Here is a 19,828-nt window from a genome sequence, read left to right as displayed (position 1 = left end):
TAATAATTTTAGAAATGATTTAGAAATACATTTTTGAAAATATTGAGCATAAAATGTATTAATATAAAGATTTTGGTTCTACTGTTTCAGGGTTGGTCTAAGGATTTTGAGCATTAGTTGAAAAGATGTTTAAAAGGACGATGTACTCTTTACTGTGTCTTAGGTAAACTAAAAAGTGTGTCTGCATTAGAAAAAAAAAACTGTGACTTGATTAATTGTTAAATTCCCAGTACTTCCCATAGGAATACAATGAGACTTTCACTGTGTTACACTTCACTATTCCTTTCTTAATTTATGCCCTGGGTTCCCAAATATTGTTATCCCCATTGCAACATTTAAAATAGCTATGTTCCTGAGGAAGACAGAGAATTTTCAGTAGAACTTTTCTAGTGCTACTTCCTCCAGGTAAGTCAAAATTTAATAATGGAAATGTAATATATATTAAAAAACAAATACCACCAGTTTGTCCCTGAAACTGTCCTTTTGTAAATCAAAAATTGCAAGAGTCTAAACATAATATCCCAATTAAAAAAATAGTTTGAATGAAGAATTAATAGTTAAGCTGTTTAAACCTGTTGTTAAATATGTTTAATTCTACCTAGAACTTAGTTTTATTGGAAACTCCTTGTAGTTTGCAACTGACTTTTGTAGTGTTTTTATCCTAACCAGGATTACTGTTGCTTGATTCATACTAAATTTATCTCCTATATCTAGCAATTTAAATCTAAAACAAAAAATCAAGGCACTTCAGTGTTTCTGTGAGAATTTTTAAATAATTTAGCTGGGTGATTGATTTGAGTAATGAGGAAGAGAGAAAATGATATGCATTTGTATGCAGTTTGAGACATTGCTGCTGTCGCTTCAGTCGTGTCCGACTCTGTGCGACCCCAGAGATGGCAGCCTACCACGCTTCCCCATCCCTGGGATTCTCCAGGCAAGAACACTGGAGTGGGTTGCCGTTTCCTTCTTTAATGCGTGAAAGTGAAGTCGCTCAGTTATGTCCGGACTCTTAGCAACCCCATGGACTGCAGCCTACCAGGCTCCTCCGTCCATGGGATTTTCCAGGCAAGAGTACTGGAGTGGGGTGCCATTGCCTTCTCCGGTTTGAGACATTAGTAACTATCAAATTGACTTGTGTTTTTAGAAGTCCTACTGGCTATTCTGTGTTGACATGATATGTCAGCAACATAGTATTAACAGAGCCTAACATTTTGTGCTTAAGATACTAAATAATGAAAAACTCTGCTGCTGCTGCTGCTAAGTCGCTTCAGTCGTGTCCGACTCTGTGCGACCCCATAGACGACAGCCCACCAGGCTCCGCCGTTCCTGGGATTCTCCAGGCAAGAACACTGGAGTGGGTTGCCATTTCCTTCTCCAATGCATGAAAATGAAAAGTGAAAGTGAGGTCGCTGAGTCATGTCCGACTCTTTGAGACCCCATGGACTGTAGCCTACCAGGCTTTTCCGTCCATGGGATTTTCCAGGCAAGAGTACTGGAGTGGGATGCCATCGCCTTCTCCGATGAAAACCTTTAGTCACTGTTAATTAGTTTTGTTTCAACTCAGCATTTACGTTTGTGTTTATCCCTTGATAATTTGATGAACTTCCTAATTTTTGCTTGTATTTGATATAGTACTATGAACTTTATTTGTTTAGCCTTCTAAATTAAAGCAAATTGGTGACCAGTTCTTAAAGATGGATTGTTATCTAGAGAATTCTAATGATACTAGTCACTAGCATACAGGTTGAGTGACATGATAACACTAAATGAGGTTTTAGGTCATGAAAACAAGTGAAGTGTTTAAGGTGACTTTGTAAAGGGATTAAGAGAAGGGAATAATCTTTATCAGATGGCTTTATATAAAAGTATTCTGTAGTTAGATTATTTATATATTGGTATGAGTCTATGTTCCTTCAGTGTCTCAAGTGAAAACAGTTGCTAACATAACAGTAAGAAAAAGGTAATACAGCACATGTTCAAAGTTGAGAAGGGAAAATTAAGAGTTTGATTAGATGACCTGACATAAGTAAGAGAGTTAGAAATAGTGTTCATCAATTAAATTGTTTTTGTTTTAGAAAGCCTGCTCTTTTTCGTATGAGTAATGTGGGTACCTTGTTAAAGGAAAGAATATCATGCCCCTTCTTTGACATTATGTCAGTGAAACTCATGTGACTAAAAGTCTCATACTACTGTAAAACAAAATATTTTTACATTATCTAAAATATCAAAAATAGCAATATTCAAATAATATCAATCATAGAAAAATAATCTTGAAAATATTTCTGTCCTTTAAAATTAGTGTTCAGTTGGCTTTATTGCTATGGTACCGATTCTTTGCTTCTGATATTTGTATGTTGTTGTCTTATGTGATTGAGTTTCCTCTTCAAATTAGTGTGAAAACAAAATACTATTTATCCTTCACTTGACTATTATTCACACAGTAAAGTTGCCTCTTATATCATGATGAGGAAACTAAACTAATAATTGTCATCACTGTGATGAGGGGAAGGGCGGACCCTGACTTGGTAGTGTACACTTTCAAGCCTCCTATTTTGACCATTCAGTATAGGCTTATAGTAGTATTTTAGTTGAGAATGGTATACATTTTGAACTGTCTGACCTAGCCAATACTCTAATCCATTTTCTCCAGTATTATAATATAGTGGTTAAGTGCATTATCAGATAGTTTGGGGTGCTGACATTAGGTCTTCTACTCTTTAGTTATTTAGACTTTGGGAAGCTTACTTAATCTCAGTGAATTTTCTTGTCTCTGAGATGAAGATGGAGCACTATGCTAATACTAATGAGAAAAGCATTGTTAATAGTAAGTTGTCTGTTAAATTGGTATCCTTGATCATGTTATAGCTGTTTAATATGAGTTAGCTAATTAAGTTCAAAACCAGTAAGTGAGGAAGATTCTGATAGATTTACAAAAAGACAAAAAGTGATAGATTAAAAAATAAAAGGGAAAACTGATTGACTCAATATAAGCCAGCTGTATGGAGAGCATGAAAACAGAAAAGAGAATATGGAATTGAGATGTCAGCTCTGACTTATGCATGTGGCCAACTTACTTTGTATTATACGTGGCAGTGTGTTTTAATTCTAATTTTTCTTCAAAAGATTGAGCCTCTCCCCTCCACTATTGGCTTTGTATTTAAGGAACAAAACTTACTGCAACATTCAAAGATACTGGGAGATCATGAAATAACAAGATGATAAAACAATATTTAAAGCCAGGTATCATCGGATTACAGTTGTTTGTGAGGATAGAAGAAAATAATGATATGAAAATCTACAACTCATTTTGCCTTTAGGTATTTTGAAGGCAATTTGAATATCTGCTTTATATGAAATAATAAGCATATATGATTTATAGAAGGAAGTCACCTAAATCACTAGTTCTTCTTTATAAGTGTTCATGTCTTTCATCAATGCATAAATTTTCTCTTAAAAAAAAAAAGAGCAGTTTGAATCTTTTTCAGGAAGTTTACCAGTTGATAAAGTGAAGAAAGTATAGAAAGAGTCATTGGATACTGTTTGAATCCAACAGATTCAACACCTAGCTCAGAAGGTTCATGTCAGGAGAATTTGCAGAGATAATCTATGAATAGATAAACCAGTTTATAAGTAATAGAAATGATGCAGATTTAAGTTACTAGTGCTGCCATCACCTTTGCCATTGCTTAGATGTGATTATTACCATCAAGAACCAGCTTTCCCACCCTGCCTCTTTCCCTTCTCCCTTCCCTCTCCCCCTTCCTCTCTCATCTTTTTGGTTCCTGTGTTCTTGTATTGATATTTAACACATTAATTTGAGCACTTAGCTAGAATGTCTCTATGAAAAAGTAGGGATTCTGAAGTCCAAGTTCTCAATTTTGGTCAGCCAGTCTCATGATACCAGCAGTTCAATAACCTGTATCTGCTGCTCTTGGAGAGTCTCCCAGAGCAGCAGGGAAGGCTGGTAGGAATTGCCTGCAGCTCACCCTGAGGACACAGACACCGGTGGCACACACAGTTGGGAGCACGTCACCAGGTGAACACCACTATTTTTGGCCGCCATGCCATCCTGGCTCATCAGACTAGGAACACGTTTCTTGTTAAACAGGCAGGTTTGTATAGTGTGTTCAGCATAGATAATAAATGATATAGGTTAGTCTTTATTTTGTTTATTTCTGTTGTAATTTTTCTCATCTTCTATACTCTTGTGGTTGTTCAATTTAAATTTTAGGTTTAAAATTCTTCAAAAAGACACCTTTAATTTGAAATACAGTTACCTATTACAGTGGAAAGAACATTTCACTGTAATTCCGAGACAATAACTGTTTTCATTTTATAGATGAGATTAACTAGTGATGTTGGAGCAAGTATCAAAATTCTGTAAATCTGGTACGAAAGCACATGGTCTTAATTTCTGTACTATTTGAATATGAATGCTTATGTAAGTCAGTCTGTCAGCACTGTGTCTGCTTTCTTTTTCCTCCCAGTCCCTTTCATCATCTTTTAGGTACCTTTATTATCTTTTACTTTATTACCTCTTGTCTGTGACTGATTTCTTGGGCTTCATTTTTCTTTGTAGGATTTTCTTTCATTCTTTGCACCAGAGACCTCTTCTGGAAATCCAGTTTTAGGAAAGATGAACTTTGTAGTCAGAAATTACATTGAGACTTAATCATCCCTGCGTGTTTATCTGTTCTTCTCTTCTGTCTTCTAGTTTTGATCAGTGATGACTTATGTACAAAAATATTTCTTTTTCATCTTGTATCCTCAGCCTTCAATGTGAAATCATTTACTTCTGCCTAAAGTACATTGTTTAGGATTTGCTTTAGTAAAGATTTTACTTCAGTAGATTTACTTTCCTTGGTGATTAATTTTTGTCTGAAAAGATTTCATTTCTGTCTTGTGCTTTATATGGCATTTCCAAGTCCCACTCTACAATCCAGGATTCTATATAGTCCCCTCCTCAGCTGTTGGGTTTCTTTGTGCACACACTAAGCTGAAGTTTGTTTCTTTACTTTATTTACTCTCTAGAAATATGGGTTGATATCATTCATTGTTGAGGAACTTCCTCCTGTTCTTTATTGCTGTATTTGTTTACTCCTTCATTATAGTTTGAGGGGCTTCCTGGTAGCTCAGATGGTAAAGAACCTGCCTGCAAGCAATGTAGGAGACCTGGGTTAGATCTCTGGGTCAGGAAAATCTCCTGGAGAAGGGAGTGGCAACTCACTCCAGTATTCTTGCCTGGAGAATCCCGTGGACAGACGAGCCGGGCTACAGTCCTTGGGATTGCAAAGAGTCAGAGGTGACTGAGCGACTAACCCTTATTATGGTAATTTTAACATAAGGATCTAAAAGGGAAGGAAGGTAAACTTGTGTGCTTAATAGACGATATTGGGATAGAAGTCTTTGCCAGTTATGTATGAACTTATTGTGGTGCACAGATAAAACCGCCTCCTACTTCAGCACTTGGATTTTTCTGAGATCAGACCGTAGAGACTCTAAGACTTTTTGCATTTCCCAGCATCAGTCAGTCATCCCTCAGATTCCTGAGGTTCATTAACTTAGATTTTGAGTACCAGACTGTTATCTCTTATATTCTAATTTAAAGAATTGGTAATTTCAGGAGTCTTTTTATTAATTTTATTTATGCTGTCACCTTCTGCTTACCAGAAGTAATTGTAAAACTTAAAATTGTTTAGCACTATTTCTAATGTTCTTCATTGGATCTCTGTGTAAGGTCATTATTCTTCATTTTCGTTTTGACTTCAGTGTGTTAGTTCTTCAGAAAAACTATATAGTGGTGATGTAATTAGTGTCCTTGTGTGCCTGAAAATATTTTTCTTAGCCTTCATATCCTGGGCCTTTGTGGGTAGCTGAAAAGTTGGAATGTTTGCCCTAGTAGATACAGTTTCAATGTTTAACTTTCAGAAAGATGAATATTTTCTCAGTTTGCTTTAGGTTCTTGAGTGGTCTGTATTGTCATTTGTTTGCTTGTTTTTGCTACACCACAGGGCTTGTGCAGTGAAAGCACTGAGTCCTAACCACTGGACCACCAGGGCTCAGGTTCTTGTTCTTTTATTTATTTTTTTTTAGCATTACAATAAATGAACTACTTTATCAGCTCTATAGTTTGAAGAGTTTAAGTTTCAGAGGGACTTTGAGAATGCCTCTGTATCCCTAGTAGTCGTTTAGTTTCTGAGATAAATCAATAGAAAGGTTGGTTTGTTTGATGCAGGCCATCATTATATACATATGTACTACTCACTGTCTTATAGGATCATATCTTAAACTAATTTAATTTACATTTTCTGCAGTTTTGTTTCCAGTTAATTCTTTTCTTTGAAACTCTTCAGTGGTGAAACTGATGGCTTTCAGAGTTTTTTCTATAGGAAGAAAGACATGTCACTGCCATTGTTGGGAACATGCTCATTGTAACACCTGTTTAATTACACATTAACTGTTTGGTTACAGATTAACTGATTAAACTCTAGAAGTTATATTTCATATTTTAGCAAATTCAGTTGTTTTGAGAAAAACTTTCTGGTATAATCTTCAAAAGCAAAGATTGAGTTGGATCCCCTACAGCTTGCACAATGCCTTCAGTTTACTTTCGATGGCCAGTAAATATTTGAATGAACTGGTATTGTGAAAACAGTTCCCCTTTTCATTAGTCATAAATTAAGCAGGAATTTAGAAATAGAGGAACTGTAGATCCTTTCTTATTGGTAATAATTTTATGAATGAAATAAAAAGAATTAGTAAAACTCTTTTCAAAATGGAAAAGAGGAAAATGTATCTTGTATTTCAAGTCTTAAGAGCTGTTAGGATGAAATTTATAATTGAAAAATATACTCGAATGTAATTAATTTTGGCTTGGTCATAGTTAGCATTCTAGGCCACTGTCTAACTGAATTCATCTCAGAATGTTACTTGACACTGCTCAGTTCCTTGCTATGGTCTGATGATTGTTGAAGCTTTATTTCTCAAGCAAGAATACAATTCATAGTTACATAGCTTAGCCATTTTATCCAAGAAGCAGCTGTTATTTTTAAATATAGTAAAGTTTGGAATATGCTTTTCTTGGTGATTTAATTTTATGCTAAAATCTAAACTGTATAACTGTTGCTCATGCTTTATTTATACAGAATATCCCCCGAATCCTAAATCTAGAACTCAGAGGATGCTGGTCATTAAGAAAGGTAATACAAAAGACTTACAACTATCTGGATTCCCAGTAGTAGGAAATCTTCAGTCACAGCCAGTTAAGAATGGGACTGGTCCAAGTGTTTATAAAGGCTTAGTTCCTAAGCCTGCTGCTCCACCTACAAAAGTAAGTTCTAAATTGTTTAACATGCAAGTTACAAGTTGATATCAACTGAATTACTTTGGCCAAAAAAATGTTGAAAAATTCACATCGAAGTAGGGAGGGTATTGGTGGGCTGCTGATTTCTAAGTGGAAAGTGTTGGGCCAGTGTGTATCCTTAAATTATCTTTTAAGTGGTTTGTGTGTTTGTCTGTGTATGTTTTCTTGTTATAATAGTCAGTAGTAAATGAAATCTGTAAATACTTGTTTGCCAGATGCGTCTGTGATATATTTGCTTAATAATGGTATAAAATGCTGTACTTAATCTTTAGTTTTAGGCTTTTGAAACTCTCACTTGTGTTTTCTTGGTATTAGGCAAAAGAAACCTAACTTAAGATAAAACTTGGAAAAAAAGCAAGGTAGTTAAATGTTTTATCTGAATACCAGATTTTGATTTTATTTGTTTAAAAAAAAAAAAAAGAGAGAACCATGTAGAAATGATTAATATACAATACAAAATAATTTTTTAAGTCATATTTAGTTATTTTATAGTATTCACTTTGTTCTCTCTTTCCTCTATGTAATCTGTTTAGATACACATTAATTAATGTTTGTGTGTTTTTTCTTTAGCCTACACAATGGAAAAGCCAAACTAAAGAAAACAAAGTTGGGACTTCTTTCCCTCATGAGTCTACATATGGTGTTGGCAACTTTAATGCTTTTAAATCAACTGCCAAGAGTTTTAGTCCATCAGCAACTTCAGTGAAAGAGGTATGGCATTTAATAAAAGTACTCCTGAGGAGCCAAATGTATCTGAATCATGATAATTTAATTAACAGTGAACAAAAGGCATAGATTCATTGAACAAATTCATTAAGAGACTTTAGTTCTTCCACAATTCAGATACTTCTCTCTGTTTGCTAACTAATTTTGCAATTTAAGGAGGGCTAATTTTAAAAATTACTAACACAATGTCCAAATAACCTAAAGTATAGAAAATTCTATGGTAAAATAAACATGTGTAACCCATTAACCAGAAGGAGTAGTTTTAAAAAAAATTATTTGTTTTTGGTTCTGCTGGGTCTTCATTGCTGTACAGGCTTTCCTTAAGTTTTGGCAAGCGGGGCCTACTGTCTAGTTGCAGTGCCTGGGTTTCCCTTGTGGAGCACAGGCTCTAGGGTGCTTAGGCATCAGTGGTTGCAGCATATGGGCTCAGTAGTTGGAACTCCTGGGCTCTTGATCGCAGGTTCAGTAGTTGTGGTGCACAAGTTGAGTTGCTCCTCAGCATGTGGAATCTTCTGGATCAGGGGTGGAACCTGTGTCTCCTGCTAAGTCTGTGTCCAACTCTTTGTGACCCCATAGATGTAGCCCACCAGACTCCTCTGTCCATGGGATTTCCCAGGCAAAGATATTGGAGTGGTTTGCCATTTCCTCTTCCAGGGGATCTTACTGACCCAGAGATTGAACCCATGTCTCCTGTTTGGCAGGCAGGTTCTTTACCACTGAGCCACCAGGGAAGCCCCAGAAAGAGTAATTTTTAAGAAAAGAATTATGAAAACAGATGTTTTTACTTTTGTCATAAAGTTATGCTATGATATAGGATTAAACCTTGACTAAAAAATCAGGATTTACATACTCTTCTTTTGGGGATGATGGACATTTTCTTAGTATTAACACTCAGGACGGAGAGGAGGAAGAAGAGAGAAAGATGCATGGTTACTGACTTTGAATACTTAATAGCTTACACATTTCTTTCTCATTTGGCCAGCTTTGTGAAACTTCTAGATGAGGGACTTCCCTGACCAGTTCAGGGACAAAAGACACTTGTGACTATATTGTAATAACTGAGATTGTTCTGGGTTACTATATTGGAATATTATAACCCCCTCATTGACTAGTTCTCAGTCATAGGATTTTAGAGCTGTGCTAGAAGGACCAGCATTCCCAGCTGGTTAATTGTGGCTTCAATTCATTATAGTCTGCAGATGTTATTGCTAAGTTAAGCATTTTGATTTATTCCCAAGGCTTAAAATTCCTGTGACACAGAATTCCAACATTCTTTTTCCTTCTGTAGTCCACTCTCAATATATGAAAAATAAAAAGACTCCAGTACATGTCCCTTTACCACGCTCCTCTGCTCTTCCACAAAACTTCCCTTGTGAAATTCTATATGATAAACCCTTAGTGTACCTGTGCATAAATAATTATACTAGTTCATAGAACCTTCGAACTCTGTGGAACACAGTTTTAAAAACTGCTTTAAAAAATATCTATATATAAATATTTAAACAATTTCAGGATCCATTTTATAAAATAATATTTAAAACTCCTAATTTAGAATCATAGATCTTAGTATTATCAGACTTTGTTTCTCGGATAAGAAAGATCATTCAGTGAGATAGATTAAAAATAATAAGGATAGTAGAAAATAGAATTTAAAATCAATTTTGTTGTATATTGTGAAGAAAGTGAAATAGAAAGTCATTATAGTTGTGAACTTTATGTTGATATTAGTTCTCTATGTATTTATCAACATTCTAAATTTTTTTCCTAGTGTAATCGCTCAAATTCTTCTTCACCTGTTGACAAACTTAATCAGCAGCCTCGTCTAACCAAACTGACACGAATGCGCACAGATAAAAAGAGTGAGTTTTTGAAAGCATTGAAAAGGGACAGAGTGGAAGAGGAACATGAAGATGAAAGCCATGTGGGCTCAGAAAAGGTAATTGAACGTGTAGTGTAATTCTTGGGCTTGACATTAGCATGTCATTGGAATAGTTGGACAGATATTATTTAGAATCTTCGAATATTTTCATATTTCTGAAAGCAAGGCTAGTTAGCTATTTGCATAAATAATGAATTCCTTTCTGAATAGATTTTTCTTACTCTAGTTGCTGTTCAAAAATGAAATTTAAAAGATTCCTGTTCATATTTGTACTTTTGGTTTTCCCCATCTTGCCTGCCTTTGTCCTTTTAATTTTTGGTTGAATAGATGTGAATACTTGAAGTTAGTAAGTTCCCTTCACAACTTAGTTTTACATCTTATGAAACTGTTTTCTACATGATTATATAAACATCACAGTTATGTTTTATCCATGAAGATCTAACCAGGATCTATTAAAGTTTCCTTTTTTAATAACTATTCTCTAATTTTTTTTTTAACTCTTCAAAAATCAGGATGACGACTCATTTAATTTGCATAACAGCAACAGTACTCACCAAGAAAGGGATATAAACCGAAACTTCGATGAAAATGAAATTCCACAAGAGAATGGCAATGCCTCAGTAATTTCCCAACAGATCATTCGGTCTTCAACCTTCCCACAGACTGATGTTCTTTCTAGTTCACTTGAAGCAGAACACAGGTCGGTGTTTTTACTTTTTTCTCTACCCAAAATTTTGATTTTACATGGAAAATTGATTTCTTTTTTAACAACTTCATCGAGATATAATTTATATACACTCTTAATTTTTTTACTCGGTTCGTTAATTTTGGGTGTATTTGAAGTTGTGTAGCTGTCACCACAGTCAGAACATTTCTTTCACTCCATAAAGAAACCCCATGGTCATTTACAGTTACTCATTGTTACTCTCTTTCCTGGGTAACCACCAGTCTACTTTCAGTAATACTTTCAAGGTACATCCATATTGTAGCATGTGTTTCTCTGAAAATTGAGTGCTATTTATTTTCCATGGCTTCAGATTTTCTGTAAATCTCTTCAGCGGGGAGCGGGGGGAGGGCTGTGGGATCTGTTTCCCGACCTGGGAGCGAACCCAGCCCACAATAGTGAAAGCATTAATCCTAACCACTAGACCACTAGGGACCTCCCTGTAAACTTTCTTAAGTTAACATACATACATAAGTACTCATGTAGCTTGATTTAAAAAGTTAGGTATCAGTGATACAGTTCTCAAGGATGACTTTTTTTGTTCAGATGTGTTAATTAAAATTTAAAATGAAATAATTTGGCATATATATTACTAGTTATCAAGTTTCAGTATACCATCACAATATTGAGGATAGTTTCAACATCAGAGAGGTAATTGTTACCTTGTCTAAGCACCAAATGAATTAATAGAAATGAGTTCCAGAGAAATTCAGAGGAATTTGGGGTTAGATAGCATTATGGCTTGAGTACCAGTTAGAAAGTTTTAATTGGGACCTAAATTAAATCTTAAAGGGTGAGACAATACAAGCAAGGGTACTGGGTAGTCATTTTGAAATGGGGGTATGAAAAGATGTTTAGAATAGAATACACGCATGGTTTGTTTTAGGGCTGATGTATAGCATAACTTGACAATAGTGTGGAGTCCTAAATGGAGTTAGAGATACATTGCAAAGGCAGGGTCTTAGAGATCTAGTCAAACTATCTGAATGCTTTAGATGAAGAAGGAGCTCTGTCTTATACCTGGTTTTTGAGTAGGATTTGTGACTCAAAGTCTTCCACTTCTAGTGTTGTGCTTTTTCTAATGTAAGGAATTTGAAGTTGTGGTCATTGTGTGTTATGGAGTTTGCTCTTTCAGGAATTGGGAAGCTGTTGAAAATATTTGGCAGAGGGTGGTAATTGTGAAAGTGATATTAGAGTGATTTGATAATAGTTTGAAAGAGAATGAGAAGAAATGCTAATGAAAAGGCAAAGTACAGATCACTGTTATGATCTGTTCCTAATTGTGGGTTTAGTCCAGAGGCCACAGAGTTTGGTGCAGTGTATATTAACTGGGGAGGCAGAAAACCAGAATTCTGCTGCTTTGCTATCAAGTAGGCAAAATTTTTTACTTACATGATCATGGTTCTTCATCTGTAAAATGTGGGTATAGTGTTTTGTTGTTCAGTTGCCAGGTTATGTCCGAGTTCGCAACCCCATGGACTGCAGCACTCTAGGCTTCCCTGTCCTTCACTGTCTCCTGGAGTTTGCTCAAACTCACGTGCATTGAGTCAGTGATGCCATCCAACCATGTCATCGTCTGGTGCCCCCTTCTCCTGCTTTCACTCTTTCCCAGCATCAGGCAGGGTCTTTTCTAACGAGTTGGCTGTTCCCATCAGGTAGCCAAAGTATTGGAGCTTAGCAGTAGTTCTTCCAATGAGTATTCAGGGTTGATTTCCTTTAAAATTGACTGGCTTGATCTCCTTGCTGTCAAAGGGATTCTCAAGAACATTAATTATCTAGCACCACAATTAGAAGGCATCAGTTCTTCGCCGCTCTGCCTTTATGGTCCAGCTCTCACATCCATGCATGACTACCGGAAAGACCATAATCTTGACTATATGGACCTTATCAGCAAAGTCATGTCTTTGCTTTTTACTGTACTATCTAGTTTGTCATAGCTTTCCTGCCAAGAAGCAGTCATCTTTTAATTTCATGGCTGCAGTCACCATCCACAGTGATCTTACAGCCCAAGAAGAGGAAATCTGGTATTGCTTCCACCTTTTACCCTTCCGTTTACCATAAAGTGATGGGACCAGATGCCATGATCTTAATTCTTGTAATACTGAGTTTTAAGCTGGCTTTTTCACTCTCCTTTACCCTCATCAAGAGGTTCTTTAGTTCTTCGCTTTCTGCCATTAGGCTGGTATCATTCGCATATCTGAGGTGGTTTCTGTTTCTCCTGGCAGTCTTGATTCTAGCTTGTAACTCGTCCAGCCTGCCATTTTGCATGATGTTCTCTGTGTATAAGTTAAATAAGCAGGATGACGATAAACACCTTGTTGTACTCCTTTCTTAATCCTGAACCAGTCAGTTGTTCCATAAAAAGGTTCTAACTGTTGCTTCTTGACCTGCATACAGGTTTCTCAAGAAACAGGTAAGATGGTCTGGTATTCCCATCTCTTAAAGAGTTTTCTACAGTTTGTGATGCTCCACACAGTCAAAGGCTTTAGGTGAAATTATGGGTATATTTCAAGTCTCTGAGCACTTGTTTTTTATGAGATTGTTTTACAGTATTAAAGATCTACAGAGTAGTCAATTTGTGACAGGTTCAGTTTGAAAAATGAGTTAGGTATAAAAAGGAGTAACAAGTGCTTAAGGGATGTAATTATTTAAAAAAAAAAAAAAGAAAAACAAGTAGAAAACCTAGTGAATAGCTAAGAACATGATGAACTATAGTGGCCCTAAAGAAGATGGGGAGGTGTATTGCTTCTACTTTTAGTATAAGAATTTAGCAAATTTTCTTCAGTTTTTAGCCTAAAGAACCTCTTACATCAAAGATAAAGTAATTAGGCATTTCATTCTGATCTTATTATTTAAAACAGTTTATTGGGCATAATCTTACCTATTCATTTTCAGAAAGATATTTAAAGCATAAACCCTAACATCTTTTGTGCAGACTTTGTATAATGGATCATGTTTTCTTGCACATAATATAAAAGGACTTAATTTGGGTGAAATTCTAAATTAAATGTATTCATTTCCATCCCTTTCCAGATTGTTAAAGGAGATGGGTTGGCAAGAAGACAGTGAAAATGATGAAACATGTGCACCCTTAACTGAGGATGAAATGAGAGAATTCCAAGTTATTAGTGAACAGGTAAGAACTGAGTGATGTAAGCTCACTTTAAAAATAGCCCTTCCTTAATCAGAACAACATATAACTAAGCATTTTTAAGGGGTGAGATAGAAGTTTTATTTAGGGATTTGTTGAGCATCACCTTATAGGTCAGATTTGCCTTTGTTTTAAATAGGTCTTCAAGGCCAATTTCTTTAAATCCATGGATCTGCAGTGCTTAGAAATTAGTGTAAAGAATGTGTCTGATTTATCATTTTCTAGGCATTTAAAAAATGACTTGGTGATAAGTAGAAAAACAGTAGCTTTCTTAAATGTAATTTCATCTTATATCCTTTTCTTGGCACAGGAATTTTGATATCCTGTAACATCTTAAATATATATTTTTAATGTCTTCATAGTTGCTCTTTTGAAAGAGTTGTTTAGTCACTAAGTCCTGTCCGACTCTTGACCCAGTGAACTATAGCTGTTCTGGCTCCTCTGTCCATGTGATTTCCCAGGCAGTAATATAGGAGTGGGTTGCTATTTCCTTCTCCAGGTCATTTTCCCAACCCAGGGATCAAACCTGATCTACTATGTTGGCAGGTGAATTCTATACCACTGAGCCACCAGGGAGTATTTCTTAGAAGATGCATGGTGGAGTTGAGGGAAATCTCAGGGAGTTTTTCAATTTTTTTTAAAAAATCCATTATACTTTTTGGAAATAGTTCTGGTCATATAGAAGTAATTTTCTATTATATAGAAGTATTATCAATGTTAATAATCTTCAAAACACTTTTCACATGGTTTGAATGAAATTTTTGAGGAAATTAGTTATATTTACTTAATAGATTTGTCATCCTAAAAAAAAAATTTGTGCCAAAATGCAAATAGCATAAAGTTTACCGTTTAGATCATTTTTAAGCATACAGTTCTGTGGCATTTAGGTACATTCACGTTGTTATGCAGACATTACCACCACTCACCTCCAGAGGTCTTTTCGTTTTGTAAAATTGAACCTCTGTACCTATTAAACCATAACTCTATTCCTTGTTCCTCCCAACCCTTGGAAACCAGCACTCTGGTTTCTGTCTCTGAATTTCACTGCCTTAGCCCCTTATGTAAGTGAAATCATGCAGTGTTTGTCCTTTTGTGACTGGCTTATTTCACTTAGCAGAATGTCTTCGAGGTTCACCTATGTTGTAGCATGGGTCAGTCAGAGTATCTTTTTTCAGAGACACAATAACCCATTGTATGTGTATATGCCACATTTTGTTTATCCATTCGTCCATTGATGGACACTTGGGGTGCTTCCACCTTTGGCTGTTGTAGATAATGCTGTGTGAATATGGGTGTATAGATACCTATCTATCTGCATGGGTATAGATTGATAAGTAGTATCTCTTTCTCTGTCTGTCTGTCTATATATATACACACACACCCCAAAACATTAGAATATATATGTGTATATATGTAAATGGTTTGGTATGCTGTAAATGCAGCTCTCCCAAGAGTAGTGATTTATTCCTAGGAAATATTTTGTTATATTGGTTTGATCTATAGTTACCTATATAGCTAGTTTTTCGGAAATGATACTGTAATCTGTGGAGTTTTTTTACCTTTAATGTGTTCTTGGTTACATTTAGTTTCTAGAGCATTCTTAGTTTGTAGTAACTCTTGGAGGATAATTTATTTATTCAGTTTACTTCTGTTGATATTTTAGTTACAGAAGAATGGTCTGAGGAAAAATGGTATTTTGAAAAATGGCCTGATCTGTGACTTCAAGTTTGGACCCTGGAAAAACAGCACTTTCAAACCCACTATTGAGAATGACGACACAGAGACAAGTAGCAGTGACACATCAGATGATGACGATGTGTGAAGGATTTCCTAACAGCTTTAGAAATTTTAGTGTGATACATCTCTCATACAGTTTGGGGTGAATTGTAAAAATGAAGAACTATAATTTATGTAGTAAAATACCCCATTAGAAGATGATTTTTTGGGGGACTTCAATATGAAGAAAACCAAGAATGTTGTGTTGGGCTGTGTTGAACATTATTTCCTTGTAAATGAATGTTGTAGAAATGAGGACTTTGGTTGATCCAACATTGACTTTCTTCATCACTGCAGCATTTCTCTGACTAGCAATGTGACGATGTAACAAATGAGAGTTTCTCATTTAATAATAAAAAAATTGTGTAATGTTTTGCAAAGCTTCTGTCTTAAAATGTCCAGGTCTTAAGAAAAAAGGCAGCTTACACTGTTCTGCTTGCAGAGTCATACCTTTTCGTACAATGGAAATCCTCAAGTCCACTTAGTGTGGCACTGTCCCCAGCCTTCCCCCTCCAAAAAAGGACAATGTAGCATGTTGGCTAAAACTGGAGCAAAGTGCACTAAAACGTTAATTTCCTGAACTCAACTGTTGTGCTAGTCACGTTTTAAAACATAAATTGCTCTTTAGCCATTTGTAGTTCAGTAAATATAACAGGAAAGACTTGCCACACTTTCTTCCAAATTTAAGGAGGTGATTTTCAAGAGCTTTATTTGGGTATATTGTAAGACCAGGATTTTCAGAGTTGATGGAAAAGAGTCTTGTGGGAAAACTTATTTTGATAAATTATTACACATGCAGAAAAACTGATCACACTGACTGGATCTGTCCACGTGGAAAATAAACTGGATTTTCAGAATATTGTCGTTCTCTGTAGTGTTCAAGATATTGGTCTCTAAACACATTGTGGTTTATTCACTTTTTAAAACAAAGTTATACTTTATTCCTTTATGGTGATTACTTTTGAGTTTAGAGAAAAAACTACTTAAAATAGCCCTTTTATTATCAACTGCTTAACAAGTTTATTGAATGAATGGTAAAAAACCACTTTATTTTTCATTTGCACATTAATTATAGAATTTTCTCTTTACTGCTCACTGTAAGAGTAATTTTGCTTTCTTTTTTTAGTATTTTTGATTGTTCTGATTTTGTTTACCCACATTTCTTTTAGCTTCTTCCATCCCACTTCATGTTTAAATATATTCTGATTATAAAGAGCATAATCTTAAAGCAAAAATGTTTAAGTTAACATCCTCAAGATGTTTTCTCAGAAAGCTGGAATGTTTTTGCTGTTTTCCATTTTAGAAATCCTATACAGGATCCCCAGCTTTCACCAGAAGCCAGATTTTTCGGTTCACATTGAGACTGCTGGTGATGGGGAAATTTAAACAAAACACAAATTTCACCCCCACAAAACTTCTGAGGATGAATTAAAGTGGATATTAGTATTAAATATATCTTAAAATTTATCTTTTATAATAGGCTTTTATTATATAATATGCCAAAAACCAGTCTAATCACTTACAGTGAAAGGTAGCATTAGCCGCAGGGAAACTGAAACAAAGCTCTGTCAGTATCATATTGAATGTTTTTGGAACTCTTAGATTGCACTGTTTGGTTTATGGCTTAATAAAGTTATCAGATGCAAATTGTATTTGCTAGCACAAGCTCAAAGGGATCTGAAAAATGTGGTTTACGTTTGAAATTAATTTATTGTGTTTTCTAAATAGCTTTTAGAAAAGATTCTTATAATTTTCAATTTTTTGTTGTTTTCTGCTTTCAGATAATTTTGCCTTAAGTCTCATTTTTCAGCAGTTACTGTTTATTGTGCGTTCACATATTGTGATATTGAATGTTGCCATTGTGGTAAGATACAATGGTATGGTTATTCTATGTATTTAATGATAGCATTAACCAGTTCGGCTACTGAGTAGATGGAGCCATATGGATGTGTTTTATTTTGATAGAATGTTTAAAGCGTAGTATGATTTTAACTTGCTCTTGAAATATGGGCAGCTGGTAAGAGTTTGGACTGTATTGTTTGAAAGAGAGCCCATAAGTATTATGGAAACTAGTTAAATTGTACATCTAGTGTGAAATTGTCAAACCCAGGACATGGAGGCCTGGGGGGAAAAGTTACTGCTTTTAATTGCTTCAGACTGTTTCTCTGCAGCAAGTTCTTTTTTGCAACCACTTTATTGTGGTATAAATTGGCATAAACTACATATTTGAAGCATATATTTTATCTTTGCCTTGTGGAAACCATTGCTGGAGTCAGGGTAGTGAAAATATATGTCACACTGAGAAGTTTAATGTTTCCTTCTTTGTAATCTTCCCCTTTTAACTACTACTACTACTACCCCCTCTTCCCAGCCTTTTTTTAATGAGCAAAATTCTTATGATAATGGGTTTTAAATAGCATTTCCAAAATTATATCTTGTATTATATTCAGGATTAGGGTAACTTATTTCCATAAATATATTTTTATTAAAGTTGAAATAAATATAGAAATGTTAATCTAAAAAAATCAGATTTGAAAGCATCAGGTATACCTTATTAAAATTCAGTGTGTTGAAGGGCTTGGTATCTATAAACATTTTAAATTTCCTCGCTTGTGTTTGTACTGTTGTTAGATTACATAAGCATTTTAAACTTACTTAGGGATAAGTTTAAATACAAATGTCCTAAATAACTTCAGTTGCTCAGTCGTGTCCAACTCTGCAACCCCATGAACCGCAACACTCCAGGCCTCCCTGTCCATCACCAACTCATGGAGTTTAACCAAACCCATGTCCATTGAGTCAGTGATACCGTCTAATCCTCTGTCGTCCCCTTCTCCTCCTGCCTTCAATCTTTCCCAACATCAGGGTCTTTCCAAATGAGTCAGCTCTTTGCATCAGGAGGCCAAATACTAGAGTTTCAGCTTCAACATCACTCCTAATGAACACCCAGGCCTGATTTCCTTTAGGATGGACTGGTTGACTCTCCTTGCAGTCCAAGGGACTCCCAAGAGTCTTCTCCAAAACCACAGTTCAGAAGCATCAATTCTTTGGTGCTTAGCTTTCTTCACAGTCCACATCCATACATGACTACTGGAAAAACCATAGCCTTGACTAGACGGACCTTTGTTGACAAAGTAATGGTTCTGCTTTTTAATATGCTGTCTAGGTTGGTCATAACTTTTCCTTCCAAGAAATAAGCATCTTTTAATTTCATGGCTGTAGTCACCATCTGCAGTGATTTTGGAGCCCCCAAAAATAAAGTCAGCCACTGTTTCCACTATTTCCCCATCTATTTGCCATGAAGTGATGGGACCGGATGCCATGATCTTCATTTTCTGAATGTTGAGCTTTAAGCCAACTTTTTCACTCTCCTCTTTCACTTTCATCAAGAAGCTCTTTAGTTCCTCTTCACTTCTGCCATAAGGGTGGTGTCATCTGCGTATCTGAGGTTATTGATATTTCTCCCGGCAATCTCGATTCCAGCTTGTGTTTCTTCCAGCCCAGTGTTTCTCATGATGTGCTCTGCATAGAAGTTAAATAAGCAGGGTGACAATATACAGCCTTGACGTACTCCTTTTGGAACCAGTCTGTTGTTCCATGTCCATTTCTCACTGTTGCTTCCTGACCTGCATATAGGTTTCTCAAGAGGCAGGTCAGGTGGTCTGGTATTCCCATGTCTCAGCATTTTCCACAGTTTATTGTGATCCACAGAGTCAAAGGCTTTGGCATAGTCAATAAAGCAGAAATAGATGTTTTTCTGGAACTCTCTTGCTTTTTCCATGATCCAGCGAATGTTGACAATTTGAATCCCGGTTCCTCTGCCTTTTCTAAAACCAGCTTGAACATCTGGAAATTCATGGTTCATGTATTGCTGAAGCCTGGCTTGGAGAATTTTGAGCATTACTTCACTAGCGTGTGAGATGAGTACAATTGTGTGGTAGTTTGCGCATTCTTTGGCATTGCCTTTCTTTGGGACTGGAATGAAAACTGACCTCTTCAGTCCTGTGGCCACTGCTGAGTTTTCCAAATTTGCTGACATTGAGTGCAGCAGTTTCACAGCATCATTTAGGATTTGAAATAGCTCAACTGGAATTCCATCACCTCCACTAGCTTTGTTTGAAGTGATACTTCCTAAGCCCTACTTGACTTCACATTCCAGGATTTCTGGCTCTAAGTGAGTGAGCACACCATTGTGATTATCTGGGTCGT

The 19,828-nt window shown here is 35.8% G+C and overlaps 1 protein-coding gene across 4 annotated transcripts in view; it reads left to right on the top strand.

The window, feature by feature from the left end:
• Positions 1–16,476, top strand: part of GPBP1 (GC-rich promoter binding protein 1) — a 70,997-nt gene extending 54,521 nt beyond the window's left edge. For all 4 annotated transcript variants that reach the window (XM_069556496.1, XM_069556494.1, XM_069556497.1 and 1 more), the window contains 6 exons: positions 7,146–7,330; positions 7,934–8,074; positions 9,858–10,025; positions 10,481–10,668; positions 13,726–13,828; positions 15,507–16,476. In XM_069556496.1, coding sequence (XP_069412597.1) covers positions 7,146–7,330; positions 7,934–8,074; positions 9,858–10,025; positions 10,481–10,668; positions 13,726–13,828; positions 15,507–15,665 — 944 coding nt within the window. In that variant the 3' untranslated portion in view covers positions 15,666–16,476. The remainder of the gene's footprint in view (positions 1–7,145; positions 7,331–7,933; positions 8,075–9,857; positions 10,026–10,480; positions 10,669–13,725; positions 13,829–15,506) is intronic.
• Positions 16,477–19,828: the final 3,352 nt, after the last annotated feature.

Source organism: Ovis canadensis, chromosome 16 (assembly GCF_042477335.2).
Source record: "Ovis canadensis isolate MfBH-ARS-UI-01 breed Bighorn chromosome 16, ARS-UI_OviCan_v2, whole genome shotgun sequence".
Lineage (NCBI taxonomy): Eukaryota > Metazoa > Chordata > Mammalia > Artiodactyla > Bovidae > Ovis > Ovis canadensis.
The sequence above is the reverse complement of the archived record's forward strand: the minus strand, read 5'-3'. Positions and strand labels throughout refer to the sequence as shown.